This window comes from Dipodomys spectabilis, unplaced genomic scaffold (genome assembly GCF_019054845.1).
Source record: "Dipodomys spectabilis isolate Male_0828 unplaced genomic scaffold, ASM1905484v1 ptg000128l, whole genome shotgun sequence".
Lineage (NCBI taxonomy): Eukaryota > Metazoa > Chordata > Mammalia > Rodentia > Heteromyidae > Dipodomys > Dipodomys spectabilis.
In genome coordinates, this window is record NW_024870805.1 from 1,016,107 (window position 1) to 1,036,465 (window position 20,359).

The 20,359-nt window shown below is 60.9% G+C and overlaps 1 protein-coding gene across 1 annotated transcript in view; it reads left to right on the forward strand.

The window, feature by feature from the left end:
• Myom2 (myomesin 2) overlaps positions 1-20,359 on the forward strand; it is a 60,201-nt gene that overhangs the window by 16,579 nt on the left and 23,263 nt on the right. Inside the window, exons 7-19 of the mRNA XM_042689863.1 lie at positions 67-155; positions 360-410; positions 1,317-1,481; positions 2,437-2,598; positions 3,726-3,867; positions 6,446-6,645; positions 7,539-7,592; positions 9,263-9,390; positions 10,087-10,270; positions 11,554-11,728; positions 13,898-14,019; positions 15,487-15,674; positions 17,423-17,549. Coding sequence (XP_042545797.1) covers positions 67-155; positions 360-410; positions 1,317-1,481; positions 2,437-2,598; positions 3,726-3,867; positions 6,446-6,645; positions 7,539-7,592; positions 9,263-9,390; positions 10,087-10,270; positions 11,554-11,728; positions 13,898-14,019; positions 15,487-15,674; positions 17,423-17,549 — 1,787 coding nt within the window. The remainder of the gene's footprint in view (positions 1-66; positions 156-359; positions 411-1,316; positions 1,482-2,436; positions 2,599-3,725; positions 3,868-6,445; positions 6,646-7,538; positions 7,593-9,262; positions 9,391-10,086; positions 10,271-11,553; positions 11,729-13,897; positions 14,020-15,486; positions 15,675-17,422; positions 17,550-20,359) is intronic.

Genomic DNA, 20,359 nt, shown 5'->3' on the forward strand with positions numbered 1-20,359 from the left:
GTTTTGTTCAGGTCCAGGTTGCTGGCTCTGCAGCGCTGCTCCACACACTTGTGTTTTCTCTCCAAGGGCGGACTTTGATGACACGGCCACCTACTCAGCGGTGGCCACCAATGCCCACGGCCAGGTGTCAACCAACGCTGCAGTGGTGGTGAGAAGTGCGTGCCTGGCGTGTGGCAAGGCTGGGGGAGGGGTGGAGGCTGGGGGGAAGGGGGAAGGCTGGGGGGGGAGGACCAGGGAGAGAGGTATGGAGGCTGGGGGGGAGGCTACGGGGAGGAGGGTGGAGGCCAGGGATGGGGGGGAAGGGGAGGCCAGGGGTGGGGGAGGCCTCTCGCTGCTGTGTTCACCCAGTTGTCCTACAGGATTCCGAGGGGACGAGGAGCCATTCCACTCCGTGGGACTCCCGATCGGACGTAAGTGGATTTGCTTCCCTTTTGTGGGCAGCCATACGTGGTGACACGGCGTACAGTTATAACATTGTTCTTATCTAGCGTCTGTGAGTTGCGCCCAGGTCTCATTCCAGGCAAGAGTTTGATACTGGAGTTAATGCTTCCCAGGCCTCATTTTTGGGTTTGAGAGAAGATCTCACTTACTTTTCCCCAGGCTGGTCTCAAAGCGGCCCTCCTCCCACTTCCGCCTCTCAAATCCTGGGGTGACCGATGTGTACCACCATTCCTGGTTCAAATACTTAAAAAATGGTACACGTTTTTGTAGCTAGTGTGAGAATGGGAACGTGTCTTCCTCTGTCATTTACGACGAGCTGGTGTCTGTGGATGTCAGCGATGCATCCCTTGTGGAGACCTTCTGGGCTCCTGGTCCGGTTGGCAGAGGCGTCCCGTTTGTGGGAGGGACCCTGGTCGTTCTCGGTGTCCTGGCAGGGTTCTGCCTCCGCGCAGAACACACCTTCCTGGCTCAGGCCTGGCCTCCGGCTCCGTGAGTGCTCCTCTCCTGGCGCGTGAGCCCTCTGTCCGCCTACCTGGTCCAGTGTCCCCCCGAGACCCGGTCACATGCGGGCCTCCGGCCTGGGCCGGGGAGTGGAGGAGGGTGGCCGTGCCCGGACTCCCCGGGACCAGGCCTCGGGGAGCCCCTTGCAGTGTGTCATGGTTTGTGGAGTGAGGCTTAGGACCAGAAGAGGGCTTGGGAGCTCCCTTGAGGCGTTGCTTTTATGGATGTGAGGCCTGGGCGTCACGCACCAAGCACCGCACGCGAGTGGTGGGCACAGACACTGAGGGACAGGACTCGTGTGAGGCAGGAGTGTGACGTGGAGGCGGCAAGCTCGGTCTGCCACGCTCACGTCCATCTGTCCCTCCGCCCCACAGTGCCCCTGTCGACGGTGATTCCATACACACACTTTGATGTGCAGTTCTTGGAGAAATTTGGGGTCACCTTCAGAAGAGAAGGGGAGACTGTCACACTCAAGTGCACACTGCTGGTGACACCAGACCTAAAGAGGGTGCATCCACGGGCCGAGTGGTACCACGATGGTAAGTGTCACAGACGCCAGTACCACAGCAATGAGTGCCACACAGCCCAGGCCACGGGTCCGAGTGTGCCACACAGCCCAGGCCACGGTCTGAATGTGCCACACTGCTGAGTGCCACGGCTGTCAGCACCATGCTGGTGAGTGCCGCGGCTGCCGTCCAGGCTGGCATGACCGTGGGTGTGGGCCCTAGTGCTGAGGCCCCCCGGGCAGGAACTGTCTCTGAGCATCAGCACAGATGTGACCTTCACCTCCACCTGTGTATCAAGGCAGCCAGGCAGCGTTTGGGATGGGGAACCTTGAACTCCAGGAGAGTCCTGGGCGGCTGTGGGGAGGAGTGGCGTGCAGGTAATTCCTGCACAGGCCAGGGTACGGGGTGCCGGGCAGGGCCACCGGGGGCAGCTGTGGGGAGGAGCTGACAGGTGTTGGGAGGGAGGAGAACTTTGTGAGAAAAGATCATTGAAAGGCAAGGGGAGGGACAGGGAGAGAGACGCAGAAGGACAGAGACAGAGACACAGAGGGACAGGGAGACAGAGACACAGAAGGACAGGGAGACAGACACAGAGGTAACAGAGACAAACACATGGATTTATTTTTTTTTGGTCGGTCGTGGGGTCTGAACTCTGGGCCTGGGCGCTGTCCCTCAGCTCTTCAGCTCAAGGCTAGCACTCTACCACTTGAGCCACAGCGCCACTTCCGGCTTTTTTCTTTTTGCTTATGTGGTGCTGAGGAATCGAACCCAGGGCCTCAGGCGTGCAAGGCCAGCGCTCTGCCACTGAGCCACTTCCCAGCCCCACATGGATTTTTATTCAGTGCTCTCCCTTCTTCTTCAATCAGCTTTTTGCTGTTGCCTTCACTCTGTCCCGTGGTGGTGTTTCATGGTGTGTTCCTGGGGTGGGGGGGGGGGGGGTCTGCCCGTCTCTGTCTGGTGCTGGAGCAGTGGGTTCCTGGCTCTCCAGACGTCCTTGTGGAAGAGTCCAAGTGGGCCAGCATGTTCTTCGGGGAGGGCCAGGCCTCGCTGTGCTTCAGCCACCTGCACAAGGATGACGAGGGGCTGTACACGCTGAGAATCGTGTCCCGGGGCGGCGTCAGCGACCACAGTGCCTTCCTGTTTGTGAGAGGTGGGTGAGCGCCTGGCCGCGCGTCCTGTCCCGGGAGGCCTGGGTGACGCGTCCTGTCCCGGGGGGGAGGGGAGGCCTGGGTGATGCGTCCTGTCCCGGGAGGCCTGGGTGACGCGTCCTGTTCTGGGAGGCCTGGGTGACGCGTCCCATCCTGGGGGTGTGTGGGTGGGGGGGAGGCCTGGATGCCCTGTCCCGGGGAGGCCTGGCGTAGGCCCGAGAGGCAGTGGAGGCCGCAGGCCCCAGCCCCTGCCCTCTCCTTCCCTGACCAGAGCCAGCAGTCAGGCTGTGCCCGGTGGGTAACAGGCGCCGGCGCCTGGCTCCGTGCCTGGTCCCGGGCACCGGGCGTGGCAAGCGCACTCCGGGGTGTGCGCCCTTGCTCTCCACAGAGCCGCACTGTGACCCCCCTCCTCAGCTCCCCAGACCCCGGTGCCCCGCTGGGCCTCCCGCACGGCAGGGCTGCGTTCAGGATGAACGCCCTGGCTCAGCTCCGAGCCCAGCTCGGGGACGGTGCTCAGTCCTCTCAGACCTGCCTGGTACGGGTTAGCAGCTGTGAACACGTAGCAGGAAATGCCTATCATGTGTGTGCGCCCATGTGTGCCCGTGCACGTCATGCTTCCAGCAGCCAGGGTGGCAGATACGCACAGGTTTTAGATGAAGAACTTCCCGCTCGGTGTGTTCCCGTTCTTGTGGCCCTGCCGACCTCCTGAGCTTCTGTAAAACTTGAATGTCATGACCTTGCACAGGCTGAGATACGCATGGACAGGGTTGAACCCAGACTCTGGTCCACAATAATATTTAACCTTCCAACTTTCGAAGGATTCTGAAGCGTGAAGGTGTCTCGGGTGACATTTCTCAGGGGCCAGAGAGGCTCAGTCGCTGTCATCAGCGAATTTGTGACAGTGTGCTGTGACACGGTCATGTGCGACTGAGAAGTAAACTTTACTATTTTGGGTCCAATTAGGAAACAATAACGGATTTGAGCAGTTTTATAGCAGATTGAAGATTCACAGTACCAATCTGCCGGAGTAAAACCTAGGATGAGATGGCGGCTGGGGCGGGCAGAGGGAGTCTGAGCTCCGCAGCCCCAGCCCTGGCCTCGCACCTTAGTGGCATGCACACGTCTCCAGATGCCGACCCGCCAGTCACCGGGGCCCCCGGAGCCCCCATGGACCTAAAGTGCCACGACGCGAACCGTGACTATGTCATCGTCACTTGGAAGCCGCCCAACACGACTACCGAGAGCCCGGTCATCGGCTACTTCATCGACCGGTGAGTGCACACGGCCGTCCCCCAGGGACATGGGCGCCGGCGGGGCCACGGGCCTGGACACGTTCCCCAGTGGGAGTTGATGGTGCCATTCCTGACAGGCCCTAAGTAGCCAGGGCGGTGGCTGTTCACCACTGCCAACCCGGCCGTCGGTCACTATCACCCAATAGGCGGGTTTAGGGAAGCCCCATGCTTGTTTTGGGTGAGTCTGGAGACTTGGGCCTGTTACATTCCAAGTAGCAAGTGCAGCCAGCACCCTCAGGCACGCTGTGGGCTGGGCACCTGTGTGCAGAGGGTTTCTGTTCCTTAATTTAGGTCATTAAACTCAGTAGAGGGGTGTGTGTGTGTGTGTGTGCATGTGTGTGTGTGTGTGTGTGTGTGTGTGTGTGTGTGTGTGTGTGTGTTTAAAACAAATGGAGTTTTAAATCCTTGATTTTCCTTTACTTGATATAATTTTCAGAGTCTGTAAAGAGTATGGGGTTGTACTATCAAGGAGTTTATTAGATACAGAATTTATGCCTCAAATATAAATTTCAAGCAGTGGAAGAAATTGTAGTTAAAATGTGTTTAGAAATGAGGCAGAATGCAGGCTAAGAGGCTACAGAACAGAGTTCCTGGCAGGAATTTAAGATTTTATATGCACAACACAATATATAAAGCAAGGTACTTATTTGGAAAAAATGTCGGTGCGGTGTCTTTTTTTGGTCTTAGGTAGATGAAGTTCTCTTCTGAACACCAACAAAGCTGTTTGGTTAGCAAAATACTCACCATCAAGATAATATTTTGGCATATTAGAGATATTTTCAGAATTGTTTAGTGTTTACCTTAACTTTAAATATTTTATATAAAGATTTTGTTACATTATGGGAGGTTCTAGCCTATTCTGAATTGAAGAGTATATATAAATATATATATTTTTAATAAACTTTATTAAGGTAAAAAAAAACCCCAATCAGCCAACCAGTTAACCAATCAGCCAGCCAGCCAATCAACTAGCCAGCCAGTCAATCAACCAGCCAGCCAGCCAGTCAATCAACCAGCCAGCCAATCAACCAACCAAATAGCCAGCCAATCAACCAGCCAGCTAGTCAGTCAACCAGTCAGCCAGCCAGTCAATCAACCAGCCAGCCAGCCAGTCAATCAACCAGCCAGCCAATCAACCAACCAAATAGCCAGCCAATCAACCAGCCAGCCAGCCAGTCAACCAGCTAGCCAGTCAATCAACCAGCCAGCCAATCAACCAACCAAATAGCCAGCCAATCAACCAGCCAGCTAGTCAGTCAACCAGCCAGCCAGCCAGTCAATCAACCAGCCAGCCAATCATCCTGCCAGCCAATCAACCAACCAAATAGCCAGCCAATCAACCAAACAACCAGCCAGCCAATCAGCCAACCAGCCAGCCAGCCAATCAATCAACCAAACAAGCAACCCAAAACTATCTTCTGTTGTCCAAGCACATCAATTAATATTTCCAACTATATTGTCAAAGTTCTTTCATGAACTATCTCAGTGAATAATTCATGTTCCTCCCCCCTCATAAGAAGTACTGAAGTGACAGAAAGTTCTAGAATATGCAGGACATCTCCTGACTTCACACTGGCCCTGTGCATTGCCAGTTTCTGATTTAAGTAGAGTTCCCTGTCAGCCCTAGTTAATGTGGACCAGCAGTGTGAACAGAGAACTTCCACCGAGAACTCTGGTGACGTGGACCAGGGGTGTGGACAGAACTTCCACTGAGAACTCTGGTTCTTCTAACGTGGGTTATACCACTCTGAGGGGGCGGTGCTCTGAAAGACCGGTTCTCCGACCTTGCCATTTTTTTTCTCCTTGGGATGCTCTCTGAAGCATTTTTTGAATTCGCATACATTCATAATATGAAGCGGGTTTTGTGGTAACCCCATAGCTATGAGCAGTGCACTTTGAACAAATGTATGCCTGCACTGCCTGCACTTTCCCTCCACCCCACGCCTGCCACACTACCTTGTAGGCAGAAGGTTTGTACTTAAAGTTCAGCCTGTGAAAGGTGGGGTTACTCAGCCAAGTTTCCAAGTTTTTGTCAGGACTTGTTTTTAAAAGGCTTTCGAATTCCACAGGAGAATACTCTAGAAGGAAGTAGCTTATTACCAAGTAGTCATGAGCAGCTTCCAGGGGGAGTTCACCCCGGAAAGATCTGTGTGGGGCCCGTGCAGGAGTCAGCTGTGCAGCAAGGCTGGTGCCTCCCGGGGGGGGGGGGGGGGAGCTGGGACTTCACCACCTGCCGTGGCGCTGAGGAGAGTCTTACCAGAGAAAGATGTTCGGTGGCGGCTATCTTAAGTGATAAATTATGAAAGCTCAGAGTGACCTACCTGTCTGTCTGTCTGTCTGTCTATCATCTGTCTATTTGCCCATCACCTGTCATCTATCCCCTACATCATCTGTCCCCATGAAGGTATTTGCCTAACCCTGTCTAGCGATAAGCGTGGACACTGCTTGTAAGGACTTGGTGTTTGAGCAGCTCAGATCTCAGTTAATGCTGGGTGCCCTGTGAGCGCTTGGAAGGCTGCCGCACGGGTTCTCCTGTCTTTTCTGTTCTCTCTTGAAGGTGTGAAGTGGGCACGAGTAACTGGGTTCAGTGTAATGATGCCCCGGTGAAGATCTGCAAGTACCCTGTCACGGGGCTTTTTGAGGGAAGGTCTTACGTGTTCCGGGTGAGGGCGGTCAACAGCGCAGGCGTCAGCCGGCCCTCCAGAGTCTCCGAGGCGGTGGCTGCCCTCGACCCCGCTGACCTCAAAAGGTTACAAGGTAGGCTGCAGCACGCGAGTCCCGCAGATGACCTGGGACCTGTGGGCCCTTTGCACGTGGCTCCTTCCCTGTGAGCCCAGTGTGTGTGGGCCTTTGCACGTGGCTCCTTCCCTGTGAGCCCAGTGTGTGTGGGCCTTTGCACGTGGCTCCTTCTCTCTCTCTGTCCCAGTGTGTGGGGGCCTTTGCACGGGGCTCCTTCTCTCTCTCTGTCCCAGTGTGTGGGGGCCTTTGCACGGGGCTCCTTCTCTCTCTCTGTTCCAGTGTGTGTGGGCCTTTGCACGGGGCTCCTTCCCTGTGAGCCCAGTGTGTGTGGGCCTTTGCACGTGGCTCCTTCCCTGTGAGCCCAGTGTGTGTGGGCCTTTGCACGTGGCTCCTTCTCTCTCTCTGTCCCAGTGTGTGGGGGCCTTTGCACGGGGCTCCTTCTCTCTCTCTGTCCCAGTGTGTGTGGGCCCAGGGGCACAGCCCTGCTGGGTGTGCGGGTGATGCTCCCTCTTGATGGCAGGCTCTTGTGCTCCATGGCTCACGTGCTTCACCCTCACCAAGCGCTGCACCTGGTCCACTACGGTGGCTCAGGAAGGATCCTCCTCAGTGGACCATGGCAGAATTTCAACACAGTGAACATAGGAGCCCAAGACCCAGCATTTTAACTACATGACAGTTCCTTCATGGGCCAGGCCTTTAAATGGATGGCTGTATTTCTCTGACCCATGTTGTGTGGTTCTTTGAAACCTCTATGAAGAGCAGAGGCATGCTAAACATGACAGGAACAGGACCAAGCCCCAGCTCTGCTCTCCTGAGGGCCCTCGCACAGACCCCGCGCAGAGCTGGCGCGCGCCTCTGCTTCCTTGAGGGAGTGCTGGCCCTCAGGTCTGCATCACCTTTTCTCTCTGCAGCTATTCATCTGGAGGGAGAAAAAGAGATCGTGATCCACCAGGATGACCTTGAAGGTGCGGAGCTCCTCCTGCTTCATTTGGTCCTGTGTGGTCTGGGACTGGGGACAGTGGCTCCAGAGAAGGGGTGGACGTGAGCTTCACCTCAGAGCACAGAGAGGCGGGTGGACGTGAGCTTCACCTCAGAGCACAGAGAGGCGGGTGGACGTGAGCTTCACCTCAGAGCACAGAGAGGCGGGTGGACGTGAGCTTCGCCTCAGAGCACAGAGAGGCGGGTGGACGTGAGCTTCGCCTCAGAGCACAGAGAGGCGGGTGGACGTGAGCTTCGCCTCAGAGCACAGAGAGGCGGGTGGACGTGAGCTTCGCCTCAGAGCACAGAGAGGCGGGTGGACGTGCGCTTCGCCTCAGAGCACAGAGAGGCGGGTGGACGTGCGCTTCGCCTCAGAGCACAGAGAGGCGGGTGGACGTGAGCTTCGCCTCACAGCACAGAGAGGCGGGTGGACGTGAGCTTCGCCTCAGAGCACAGAGAGGCGGGTGGACGTGAGCTTCGCCTCAGAGCACAGAGAGGCGGGTGGACGTGAGCTTCGCCTCAGAGCACAGAGAGGCGGGTGGACGTGAGCTTCGCCTCACAGCGGTGTGTGCAGGCTGTCCGGGCCGGCCAGGGGGTAGTGCGGCCCTGATGCAGTCACGCTGTCTGTCCTTTCCTGGCCACCGGCCGACTCCATGTTTGAAATTCAATCCGCTGGCCAGGATGAGCCTAGATCAGGCCTCAATCCCTCTAAAGCCCCCGTGTTCTGTCACAGGACTCATGAGATGAAACCCAATCTTGTTTTGTGCTGTTGCGCCGTGGCCATTCAATCCCACGGGGCAACTGGATAGTGTGAAGGGCACAGAGACCTCCGGGGAATGGCTCCACCATGTTAATCATGTGCTAATCCAATCCGAGGCTCCTAACGTTTTGTATCACAACAAAAGGGATGGTGGCTCTGGAGACCTCCTCTGTGAGAATCTCCCATAAACCAAACACCAGCCTCTCTTACCTCACATCGTAGTAAAAAATGTGGCGAGAAGAGCGGCGAGGGCCCTGGTCTCGGGTTGCGGAAGCCGGCCGCGGGCGGCTCCTCTCGGAGGGCTTGGCTTCATGCGAGGAGTGCGGGCTGGGGCCGCCAGGGTGCACAGGCCTGGGGGGAGAGCGGGGAGTGCGGGCCTGGGCCTGCCAGGGTGCACGGGCCTGGCAGGGTGCTCAGGCCTGGGGGCGGGGGGGGCGCTGTGGAAGCGGTGCACAGGCCTGGGGGGAGAGCGGGAATGTGGGCCTGGGCCTGCCAGGGTGCACAGGCCTGGGGGGCAGGGGCGCTGTGGAAGCCGATGAAGAGCAGAAGTGCTTTGTGCCACAGCTCGGAGACCGGGGCGGGCGGGGCCCCGGGGCCGTACCAGAGCCCGGCTCATCCCTGCGGGTCCCAGTGCGGTGGGGGTCCTTCCGGGGAAGTTCTTACCCCAGAACTCTCAGAAACACTGAAGGCTATTTCGAGGAGACTGTTAAGAATGAGCTGATCTTGGAGTAGAAATAAGCGGGGCTCCGTCACTGAGCCTAGGGCTCGGCTCTGATGAGCAGTCCTTGGTGGTGTTGGTGTCTCTGAGTAGACACAGCCCAGGGCAGCCTGGGGGCCGGGGCCGGGCCTGGGGCCAGGCATGAGGGCCGAGGGTGAGTACATCCATCTCCCCTTCAGGTGACGTGCAGATTCCTGGCCCTCCCACAAATGTGCAAGCCTCAGAGGTCAGCAGGAACTACGTCGTCCTCAGCTGGGAGCCCCCGAGCCCCCGCGGGAAGGATCCCTTAATGTACTTCATTGAGAAGGTACCCTGCACGCTTCTGTGCGGCTGAGCTGACCGAGGGGCTTTGATTGCATCAGACAATCCTGACTGCCTGGCACTCAGATGCTGAAGGTGGAGGGCGGACTTGGGGCAGAGCCAGGGGAGTTGGGGGCAGGGGCCCCCCTCCCCGTGGTGCCCTTGGTGTGACATGGGGCAGCTGGCCCTGCTGTGTGCCGCATGGTGTGCCGGGCCCGTGGCCGCCGCCATCATGGAGGTGCACACCGCCCGCTGCCCTCTGGGCCTGGAGGACTGGCCCAGGGCTGGGCTGTCCCAGCCGCTCCTGGCTTCTGGGGTGGTGTCCCCAGGCCGGTGTCCGCTCCTCCTGTGGGACCACCGTCTCTGGCCAGCCTTGCTGCCTCCTCTCCCTCCCGGGCCTGGACAGGACACACAGGACCGAGGGGACAGCCCTTGGGCACCCACACGACCCAAATCCACGAGAGGGAACCCTCCTTTACCCGTGGATCCCACTGCTTCCGGCTCCGGCCGGTCCACCGGAGCTACAACCTGTGCACGCTCCACACTTGCTTTCCTTCGGTGGGGAATGTTTGGGAGCTTTCCAGCCAGGGTCGGCGGTGCAGCGGGTGGGCTTGCTCGGGGCGTGTCCCCTGCAGGGCATGTCCCCCTGCAGGGCACCCGGGCCCCACCTTGGGAGTGCCATGCTGTCCTGTCCTCTCCACAGTCCGCAGTGGGCAGCGGCAGCTGGCAGCGCGTCAACGCCCAGACGGCCGTGAGGTCTCCTCGGTACGCCGTCTTCGACCTCGCCGAGGGGAAACCCTATGTGTTCCGGGTTTTGTCAGCGAACAAGCATGGCCTCAGCGACCCGTCGGAGATCACAGCCCCCATCCAGGTGCAGGATTCCATCGGTGAGTGGCACCGGGTCACCATCCGCCTTCGGGCCTGCACGTGGAGTCGCCGGGTGCACACGAGCCAGCCCGCTGCGTAAAGCAGTGTCACAGACCTGCAGAACTCTGGCCAGGGTCTTGTGGGCCCTGGCTTGACTCTGGAGTTCCATCATCTCTTGAAACTAATCAAGAGCTCACAGGAGAGTGTCTTGGTAAAGGCCCTTAAAATCTCCAGCCCCATATGTAGCATGGTCTCCTGCCTAGTTGGCTTGAAGCTCCCTCTTGGAAGATTTCAAATGTGAGTCACGGAAATTCAGACTCTGCCCTGCTGAGGTGAGGCTCGGGCCGGAGGCCTGCCAGCGCCCCTGCCCCTGCGTGACCAGCCTGATGTCAGGAGCCCCGTTCAGAGCTGCTGGAGCCTTTGCTCCCATCTCCCTTTGGCCAGATTTGACAAGAAAGTCAGACACCAAGCTGGCGCTCGGGATGGAGGCACTGGCTGCTCCCAGGTCCCGCTCCGCGTTCGTCTTGATCAAATCCAGCTGGGGTCACACCTCTAATCCTAGGCATTCAGGAGGTGGAGATTGGAAGGACCATGGTTCAGGGCCAGCCTGGGGAAAAAGTCCTCAAGAACTTCAGGTTCTCTGGACACCTGCCCACCATCCAAGCCAGTAGGAAGCGGAGGGCAGGGGTTCAGGCCTGCACCCGCCACATGGGAGGCACCGGTGGGAGGATTTGGTGTTCCAGCCCAGCCAGAGCATACACATGAGGCCCTAACCAAAGCATTATTGAAATAAAAAGGGTCTCACTCAAGCGACAGACCACCCGCCAGACAGAACAGACCCCATAGAAGCACAGGCCGCACACGGCTGCTCCTCTTAGCAGAGGCTCATGGCCAAGGCTGCTGGCTCTGGGCGGTGGGTGACAGGCTGGGGACGTGAGGCCACAGCCCCACCAGCCCGGCCGAGGCAAGGAGGCATGACCATCCAGTCACAGGTTAGCTCCGAGTCCCTCACAGGTTGCCCAGAGCCTGAGGCGGACGCCCCCAGCGGGGCGTGCACCACAAAGGGGGCTGTGTCCCAGGCCAGCTCCGGCCACGCGCGCGCTGTCAGCAGCAGGGTAGGGTGCAGGCTTCCTCCCTCCCCCTCAGAGTCTGGTGGGTTATGGGGACAGACAGACTTCCTGCGGCTGCTCCCTGCGCTCCTGGTTCCCGGTGGACGCTTCATCTACAGCCACAAGCCAGGCTGGCGTCCTCTGCACTCACCACCCTCCCTCCTTCCTCCCCCCCCCCCCCCCGCTCCCCACAGCCGTCCCTTCCTCCCCTGGCCGTGTGCTTGCTTCCCGGAACACCAAGACGTCGGTGGTGGTGCAGTGGGACAGACCCAAGCACGAAGAGGACCTGCTGGGCTACTACGTGGACTGCTGTGTGGCCGGGACCAACCAGTGGGAGCCCTGCAACCACAAGCCCATTGGCTACAACAGGTGCCCCCTCCCTCCTGCGCCAACCAGGCCACTGCTGGGGAGCAGAGGCCATGCCCACACCCTGGGTGACCCCCGGTAACAGGCCCCGCCCACACCCTGGGTGACCCCCGGTGACAGGCCCTGCCCACACCCTGGGTGACCCCCATAGACAGCTGGGTGACCCCCAGTGACAGGCCCTGCCCACACCCTGGGTGACCCCCATAGACAGACCCCGCCCACACCCTGGGTGACCCCCAGTGACAGGCCCCGCCCACACCCTGGGTGACCCCCCCATAGACAGACCCCGCCCACACCCTGGGTGACCCCCAGTGACAGGCCCCACCCACACCCTGGGTGACCCCCGGTGACAGGCCCCGCCCACACCCTGGGTGACCCCCAGTGACAGGCCCCGCCCACACCCTGGGTGACCCCCGGTGACAGGCCCCGCCCACACCCTGGGTGATCCCCGGTGACAGGCCCCGCCCACACACTGGGTGACCCCCATAGACAGACCCCGCCCACACCCTGGGTGACCCCCAGTGACAGGCCCCGCCCACACCCTGGGTGACCCCCAGTGACAGGCCCCGCCCACACCCTGGGTGACCCCCATAGACAGACCCCGCCCACACCCTGGGTGACCCCCAGTGACAGGCCCCACCCACACCCTGGGTGACCCCCGGTGACAGGCCCCGCCCACACCCTGGGTGACCCCCGGTGACAGGCCCCGCCCACACACTGGGTGACCCCCATAGACAGACCCCGCCCACACCCTGGGTGACCCCCATAGACAGACCCCGCCCACACCCTGGGTGACCCCCGGTGACAGGCCCCCCCCACACCCTGGGTGACCCCCATAGACAGACCCCGCCCACACCCTGGGTGACCCCCGGTGACAGGCCCCGCCCACACCCTGGGTGACCCCCGGTGACAGGCCCCGCCCACACCCTGGGTGACACCCAGTGACAGACCCCGCCCACACCCTGGGTGACACCCAGTGACAGGCCCCGCCCACACCCTGGGTGACACCCAGTGACAGACCCCGCCCACACCCTGGGTGACACCCAGTGACAGACCCCGCCCACACCCTGGGTGACACCCAGTGACAGGCTCCGCCCACACCCTGGGTGACACCCAGTGACAGGCTCCGCCCACACCCTGGGTGACACCCAGTGACAGGCCCTGCCCACTGCCTCTACTCTCCTGTGTGACGTGCTTCATAGGAAACTGCAGTGTTGGCAGTCACCCCATGCAGAGGTCCATGCGGAGAGCTTTGCCACCTCCTCTCCTTTTCAGCCTACCCCCCAGTGCTGTGGTAGGAGAGAAGGCAGGCCGCAGGGGGTGGCAGCTGGATGACCCCGCAGCTCGTGGCCGGCAGGGGCAGCAGGGTGGCCAGGGGGTGGCAGCTGGATGACCCCGCAGCTCGTGGCCGGCAGGGGCAGCAGGGTGGCCAGGGGGATGGCAGCTGGATGACCCCGCAGCTTGTGGCCGGCAGGGGCAGCAGGGTGGCCAGGGGGATGGCAGCTGGATGACCCCACAGCTCATGGCTGGCAGGGGCAGCAGGGTGGCCTGGGGGATGGCAGCTGGATGACCCCGCAGCTCGTGGCCGGCAGGGGCAGCAGGGTGGCCAGGGGGATGGCAGCTGGATGACCCCATAGCTCGTGGCCGGCAGGGGCAGTAGGGTGGTCAGGGTCAGAGGCTCAGGTGGTGGTCTTGAGCAGGATTTTTCAAGTGGGAAATGAATGCTGTTGACGATGAGAGATCCCGGATGGCGGCTTAGCTTTGCCAGGTCTCTGCCACGGGCCGAGTGTGGATGAGAGTGCTTTCTGCATCATCTCCCGTTGACTGCTCACGTGTGTGAGGCAGGATTTGTTTGTTCTCTGATTTCCTCCCGTGGGAAGACCCAGCCTGGGGCTGGTAAAGAATGGGATGGGTGCCGGGTGTGGCGGGGCAGAGCCTGCCCTCCACGCTGGAGTGCGCCCGCCTGGGCCCCATGTCCACAGCTGGCCCGTCTCCTTTGGTTTTAGATCACTAGGGTCCTGTAGACCTGGAGCTGGTTGTCATTTGATGACAGCCTGGTGAGCCAGAGGAGCCCGAAAGTCCCCAGCAGAGGCTCCAGCAGGGCAGAATGGGAGCTGTTGCGTTTTGGCTCCTGCTCTGAGACCCGCCCGGCCCCCACTCCTTGTTCTTCAGGTTTGTGGTACACGGGCTGAGCACTGGCGAGCAGTACATCTTCCGGGTCAAGGCCGTCAACGCTGTGGGGGCCAGCGAGAACTCGCAGGAGTCGGAGGTCATCAAGGTCCAGGCTGCCCTCAGTACGTGGTTTTTCTAGGCGTCGTCATTTGTTTGTGAGTGAACGTGGCACTGTCCAGGCCCCTGCAGCGCTGACGGAACTGCTCGCTCTTTGGCCACTTGTCTCTGAAGTGCGGGTGTGAAAAAAATGAGTGTAGGCTCACAACATCCAAATTAGAGATGGCCGACTTCACTGCTGGCCGCTCATTCCCCAACAGCGGCCTGGTGTGGACTCGCTGCTGCGGGACGTCCGCCTCCCCTCCAGACCGTGGCTGCCGTGGACGCGGAACGTCCACCGGTACCTGGTGCTTCGCCGCCTTGGGCCTTCACTCGCAGTCAGAGATGGTGAAAAACGCCTATTTCTAAGCTAAGGTTTTAATTAGCATACGTTAGTGGCCTGGGTGGCTGTTCATTTACCCCTTTTGCACAACACACAACACATCTCCCCCTCAGCCTCTCATCCCCTTCTTAGAACATTTTCAATGGGTTTTGCATTCTAGGCTCACCAATCATACAAAGTACATCAGCCATATTCACCTGAAAAACTGTCTGTTATTGTGATCAAACAAGGTCAGAAGTCCCATTGGAAGTTTCTCTGTCAGTGTACTGTGTCACTGATGGCACGCAGGAATGTTCTGGAACACCAGCGTTAGTCACAGTAGAGTCTTCTCCTGAGAGAAGTGGCCAGCCTCGTGCTTTTCATCCTGTCACATTTGTGAACACTTTGGGAAGCTGAGGCCGTCCCCGGGTGCCATCCCCGGGTTCCCCGCACGGGGCGCTGCGGCTCCGAGGTGGACTCGGGCACAGGCAGCCGTGGTGGGCGTGTCCCGGGAGGAGCCGCGTTCATTTCTGTTCCTCGCTCGGCTCCTCAGGGTCGGGGGACCGGACGTGCTAGGAAGGGACCCCACCCAACTCAGTGCTCAACACAAGGCACAGTGCAGGCCTGCTTGGGTCGGTCCGGGCAGGCGTTAGAGCACATGCAAGTCTACGTTAGCGGATGGGCACCGTGTGCCCTCTGGTGACGGCAGAGCCCCGGGGCTCTGTCCCAGCAGCAGCAGGAGGCTCCTCTGGGTCCTCAGGGGCCGGGAAGGCAGCGTCTCCTCTCCAGGGTCCAGACCAGCGTCCAACAGTCCACTAAGCTCATTTAATCCACAAACTGGCAGGTGCATTTAGGAAGAGCAAGAAATACACTTTCTTGATAGACTTTTTATTGTATAGGTGTCATTTCAGGGGAGTTAGTGTTTGATGAGTCAGGTAAAGACTGCATTTCTTTTTGGGCAGTGCCACCCTTCCTGAGCATACTTTGAAGAAGCTGTTTTTAAGGAGAGACGGGTCCCAGCAGGGTGTTAGAGCGTGTGGGTGGTTGGGGAGCCGAGAGGCGGGGCCAGCCCCCTCCCCTCCGGTCCCGCTGTTCGGGGGTGGGCTGGTGGGGGCATCTGAAGCAGGGGGCTGGGACGCAGCAGCTGACGCTCACGTTTGTGCCCTGGCAGCCGCTCCGTCTCACCCGTACGGGATCACGCTGCTGAACTGTGACGGCCTGTCCATGACGCTCGGCTGGAAGGTGCCCAGGTTCAGTGGCGGCTCAGCCATCCTGGGGTATTACCTGGACAAGCGGGAGGCTCTGCATAAGAACTGGCACGAGGTCAACCCTTCGCCCGTCCAGGACAGGATCTTCACGGTTGGTCTTGAGTTGTTTGTTTCCTTTCCTGGGTGACCACTGCCTCTGGCAGATTCCGGCCGGCTCAGAGTGCAGGGTGTGAGGTACTTTGATATGGGAACAGTGGATTAAAAACCCGGGTGTCGTGAGAGCATGCCGCTGGAAGGGGCTTCGGAAACTTCTCTCCTTGAGAAGCCCTGAAGAAACAGGGAGACAGTGATTGAGTGGATCTGATGCACACCAGCCCTGGCCCTTGTTCTGAGCTGGCCCTGGGCCCCGGGCCCCAAACTCCAGGCCCCTGTCCTGAGCTGGACTCCCCAGCCCTGGGCCATTATTCTGAGCTGGACCCCGGAAGGCAGAGGCCAAGCCACAAGGGTTTCTGTCCTTGGTGCAGAGCCAGTGCCTGGGCTGGAGGTGAACAGGGCCTGGGAAAGAAGGGTGAAGCTCTCTGCCTCACTTCTCTGTTCCCCCTCTGAGCCTCAGTTGCTCACCTGAACCATGAGCTGAGCTGAGCTCAGCTCGCCTGGTGCTCAGCAAGCCTAGAACTCAGCTCTTCCTGTGCTCAGCTAGCCTAGAACTCAGCTCTCCCTGTGCTCAGCTAGCCTAGAACTCACCTCGCCTGGTGCTTAGCTAGCCTAGAACTCAGCTCCCCCGGCACTCAGCTAGCCTAGAACTCAGCTCGTCCGGCGGTCAGCTAGCCTAAAACTCAGCTGGCCCGGCGCTCAGCTAGCCTAGAACTCAGCTGTCCTGGCGCTCAGCTGGCCTAGAACTCAGCTGTCCCGGCGCTCAGCTGGCCTAGAACTCAGCTGTCCCGGCGCTCAGCTAGCCTAGAACTCAGCTGGACTGGTGCTCAGCTAGCCTAGAACTCAGCTGGCCTGGTGCTCAGCTAGCTTAGAACTCAGCACCTGTTGCTCAGCTAGCCTAGAACTCAGCTCTCCCCATGCTCAGCTAGCCTAGAACTCAGCTCACCCAGTGCTCAGATAGCCTAGAACTCAGCTGGTCTTGTGCTCAGCTAGCCTAGAACTCAGCTGGCCCAGCGCTCAGCTAGCCTAGAACTCAGCTGGCCCGGCGCTCAGCTAGCCTAGAACTCAGCTGGCCTGGCGCTCAGCTAGCCTAGAACTCAGCTCTCCCGGCGCTCAGCTAGCCTAGAACTCAGCTCTCCTGGTGCTCAGCTAACCTAGAACTCAGCTGGCCCGGTGCTCAGCTAGCCTAGAACTCAGCTCACCTGGTGCTCATGCACCTCATCATCCCTGTGGAAGGTGTGGGCTCACAAGAGGCTGGAATGAGGGGTTTAGGAGGTCTTCGGAGCCTCACCCTGGCCTCTCAGAGAATTCTGCTTTGTGACGCCGGTCCCCAGCTCGGCTCTGGTGAGGGGGAGCCTGGCGCCCGTGTGTCCCGTGTTGATCTCTGGCCTTCGGTGGGAACTCCCTGGCCTTCAGGTGTAAGTTGCCTCTGTGAGGGTGGCTGAGGCTAGACGTACGAGGACAGAGTGGGGTTGTCTGCACCCCGGGACTTGTGATGTTTGTGGGTGTCTGCCACCCCCCCACGGCCTCACCCTGGCATCGGGCAGGGCAGAGGTGGGACAGATGTGGAGGCTGCCTGTGACTGGCCAGCCTGAAGATGGCCTTCAGCTGGCCGAGTCCCCTTGGCTGACCCGGTCCCTTCTGCCAGCCGTCCGCTTTCCAAACCCGTCACAAACCCTCGCCCCCATTGAATGCAATGCCTCCTCTATTTCTGGAAGCCAGTAATCACAACCAGAATGTGCACAGGTGGAGGGCTTGACGGAAGGCTTGCTCTACGAGTTCAAAATCACTGCCTTCAACCTGGCTGGGATGGGTCAGCCATCGGACCCCAGCGAGCACTTCAAGTGTGAGGCCTGGACAGCGCCAGAGCCCGGTGAGTCGTTGTGCAGTGGGCGGCCCCCGCTATGGGCTGGCCAGGTCCCATGCGGGCTGACCGGAGGGGCTCTCCTGTGAGCAGGCCACTGTCCACATGATGGATCGTGGTGGGACTCGAGATGCCCGCCACGGGGTGGGGGGCAGTCTGGGTCAGGTGCAGCCAGGGGCAGGAGGTGGCAGCCGAGGACACCTCTGTGGGAGGAGGGGGGCCGAGCATGGCCCAGGGACAGCAGCGTGCCATAGGCCCCAGACCCAGGACCCAGGCCTGGCCACCTGCTCCTCAGGAGCCTCAAGACACCAAGGGGAGGGGACGGTCCCGGCAGGGGGGGACGGGGCCCAGGCAGGTCACCGTGGAGACGGCCTTGCTGCGTGGGGCTTGCGTCCTCCAGACCCTGGGGACCTGAGGCCTCTGGTCCTGAGAAGCACTTCTGTACCTTAAAACTGCATCTGCAAGCTCTCCAGTGCGGAGCCCCTGCTTTCTTTGTGCCTAGTTGTTCAGAAAACAAAATGGAAGAGGCAGCGTGTTCATAATTTGAGGGAGAAAAGCTAACCCTGAAGCTGTTCTGTAGGCCCTCTGCTTCCCACTTCCTTCCTTGCTTCCCCTTTCCTTCCCTCCCCTCAGTTCTTCCTTCCTTTCTTTTTCTGACTTACCTTACATGATTTTTGGCCCCTTAGAAAGGGAGCCAAGTTGTAGAAGTGGGTGGGTGTGCAGAGCATTCTTGCAGCTCAGTATGGCCTGGGAGCAGCACGTGCAGGCTGAGGGGCAATCTCGATAAGGGTGCCACCGCTCCCCTCCCTGACTCCGCAAAGCCTGTCTGGAACTGTGGGCTTTGTGGTCTTTGGAGCCTGGAGCTGTGGCTGTGGTGGCTGCAGGGGGAGGATGGGGGTGGAGCTGAGGACATGGTCCTGGGGGGGATGGGGATGGGGGTGGAGCTGTGGACATGGTCCTGGGGGGGATGGGGATGGGGGGGCAGGGCTGTGGCTGTGGTGCTGGGGGGCAGAGCTGTGGCCGTGGTGCTGGGGGGCAGGGCTGTGGCCGTGGTGCTGGGGGGCAGGGCTGTGGCTGTGTTGCTGGGGGGCAGAGCTGTGGCTGTGGTCCTGGGGGGGCAGAGCTGTGGCTGTGGTCCTGGGGGGCAGAGCTGTGGCCGTGGTGCTGGGGGGCAGAGCTGTGGCTGTGGTGCTGGGGGGCAGGGCTGTGGCTGTGGTCCTGGGGGGCAGGGCTGTGGCTGTGGTGCTGGGGGGCAGAGCTGTGGACATGGTGCTGGGGGGCAGAGCTGTGGCTGTGGTCCTGGGGGGGTCAGAGCTGTGGCTGTGGTGCTGGGGGGCAGGGCTGTGGCTGTGGTGCTGGGGGGCAGGGCTGTGGCCGTGGTGCTGGGGGGCAGAGCTGTGGCCGTGGTGCTGGGGGGGCAGAGCTGTGGCTGTGGTGCTGGGGGGCAGAGCTGTGGCTGTGGTGCTGGGGGGCAGAGCTGTGGCTGTGGTCCTGGGGGGCAGAGCTGTGGCTGTGGTCCTGGGGGGCAGAGCTGTGGACATGGTGCTGGGGGGCAGAGCTGTGGCTGTGGTCCTGGGGGGGCAGAGCTGTGGCTGTGGTCCTGGGGGGCAGAGCTGTGGCCGTGGTGCTGGGGGACAGAGCTGTGGCTGTGGTGCTGGGGGGCAGAGCTGTGGACATGGTGCTGGGGGGCAGAGCTGTGGACATGGTCCTGGGGGGCAGAGCTGTGGCCGTGGTGCTGGGGGGCAGAGCTGTGGCTGTGGTGCTGGGGGGCAGAGCTGTGGCTGTGGTGCTGGGGGGCAGAGCTGTGGCCGTGGTGCTGGGGGGCAGAGCTGTGGCTGTGGTGCTGGGGGGCAGGGCTGTGGCCGTGGTGCTGGGGGGCAGAGCTGTGGCTGTGGTGCTGGGGGGCAGGGCTGTGGCCGTGGTCCTGGGGGGCAGGGCTGTGGCCGTGGTCCTGGGGGGCAGAGCTGTGGCAGTGGTGCTGGGGGGCAGAGCTGTGGCCGTGGTGCTGGGGGGCAGGGCTGTGGCCGTGGTGCTGGGGGGCAGAGCTGTGGCCGTGGTGCTGGGGGGCAGAGCTGTGGCTGTGGTGCTGGGGGGCAGAGCTGTGGCTGTGGTGCTGGGGGGGCAGAGCTGTGGCCATGGTGCTGGGGGGCAGAGCTGTGGCTGTGGTGCTGGGGGGCAGGGCTGTGGCCGTGGTGCTGGGGGGCAGAGCTGTGGCTGTGGTGCTGGGGGGCAGGGCTGTAGCCGTGGTCCTGGGGGGCAGAGCTGTGGCTGTGGTGCTGGGGGGCAGGGCTGTGGCCGTGGTGCTGGGGGGCAGGGCTGTAGCCGTGGTCCTGGGGGGCAGGGCTGTGGCTGTGGTGCTGGGGGGCAGAGCTGTGGCTGTGGTGCTGGGGGGCAGAGCTGTGGCTGTGGTGCTGGGGGGCAGGGCTGTGGCTGTGGTGCTGGGGGGCAGGGCTGTGGCCGTGGTGCTGGGGGGCAGGGCTGTGGCCGTGGTGCTGGGGGGCAGGGCTGTGGCCGTGGTGCTGGGGGGCAGAGCTGTGGCCATGGTGCTGGGGGGCAGAGCTGTGGCTGTGGTGCTGGGGGGCAGAGCTGTGGCTGTGGTCCTGGGGGGCAGGGCTGTGGCTGTGGTGCTGGGGGGCAGGGCTGTGGCCGTGGTGCTGGGGGGCAGGGCTGTGGCCGTGGTGCTGGGGGGCAGGGCTGTGGCCGTGGTGCTGGGGGGACAGCTCAGTGGAGGCACCGAGAGGCTCCCCCCTCCCCCCACCAGCAGCGTTTCTCTCCGAGGTCTGCTGGCTCACGAGGAGGTGGCTGGAATCACTGGGCAC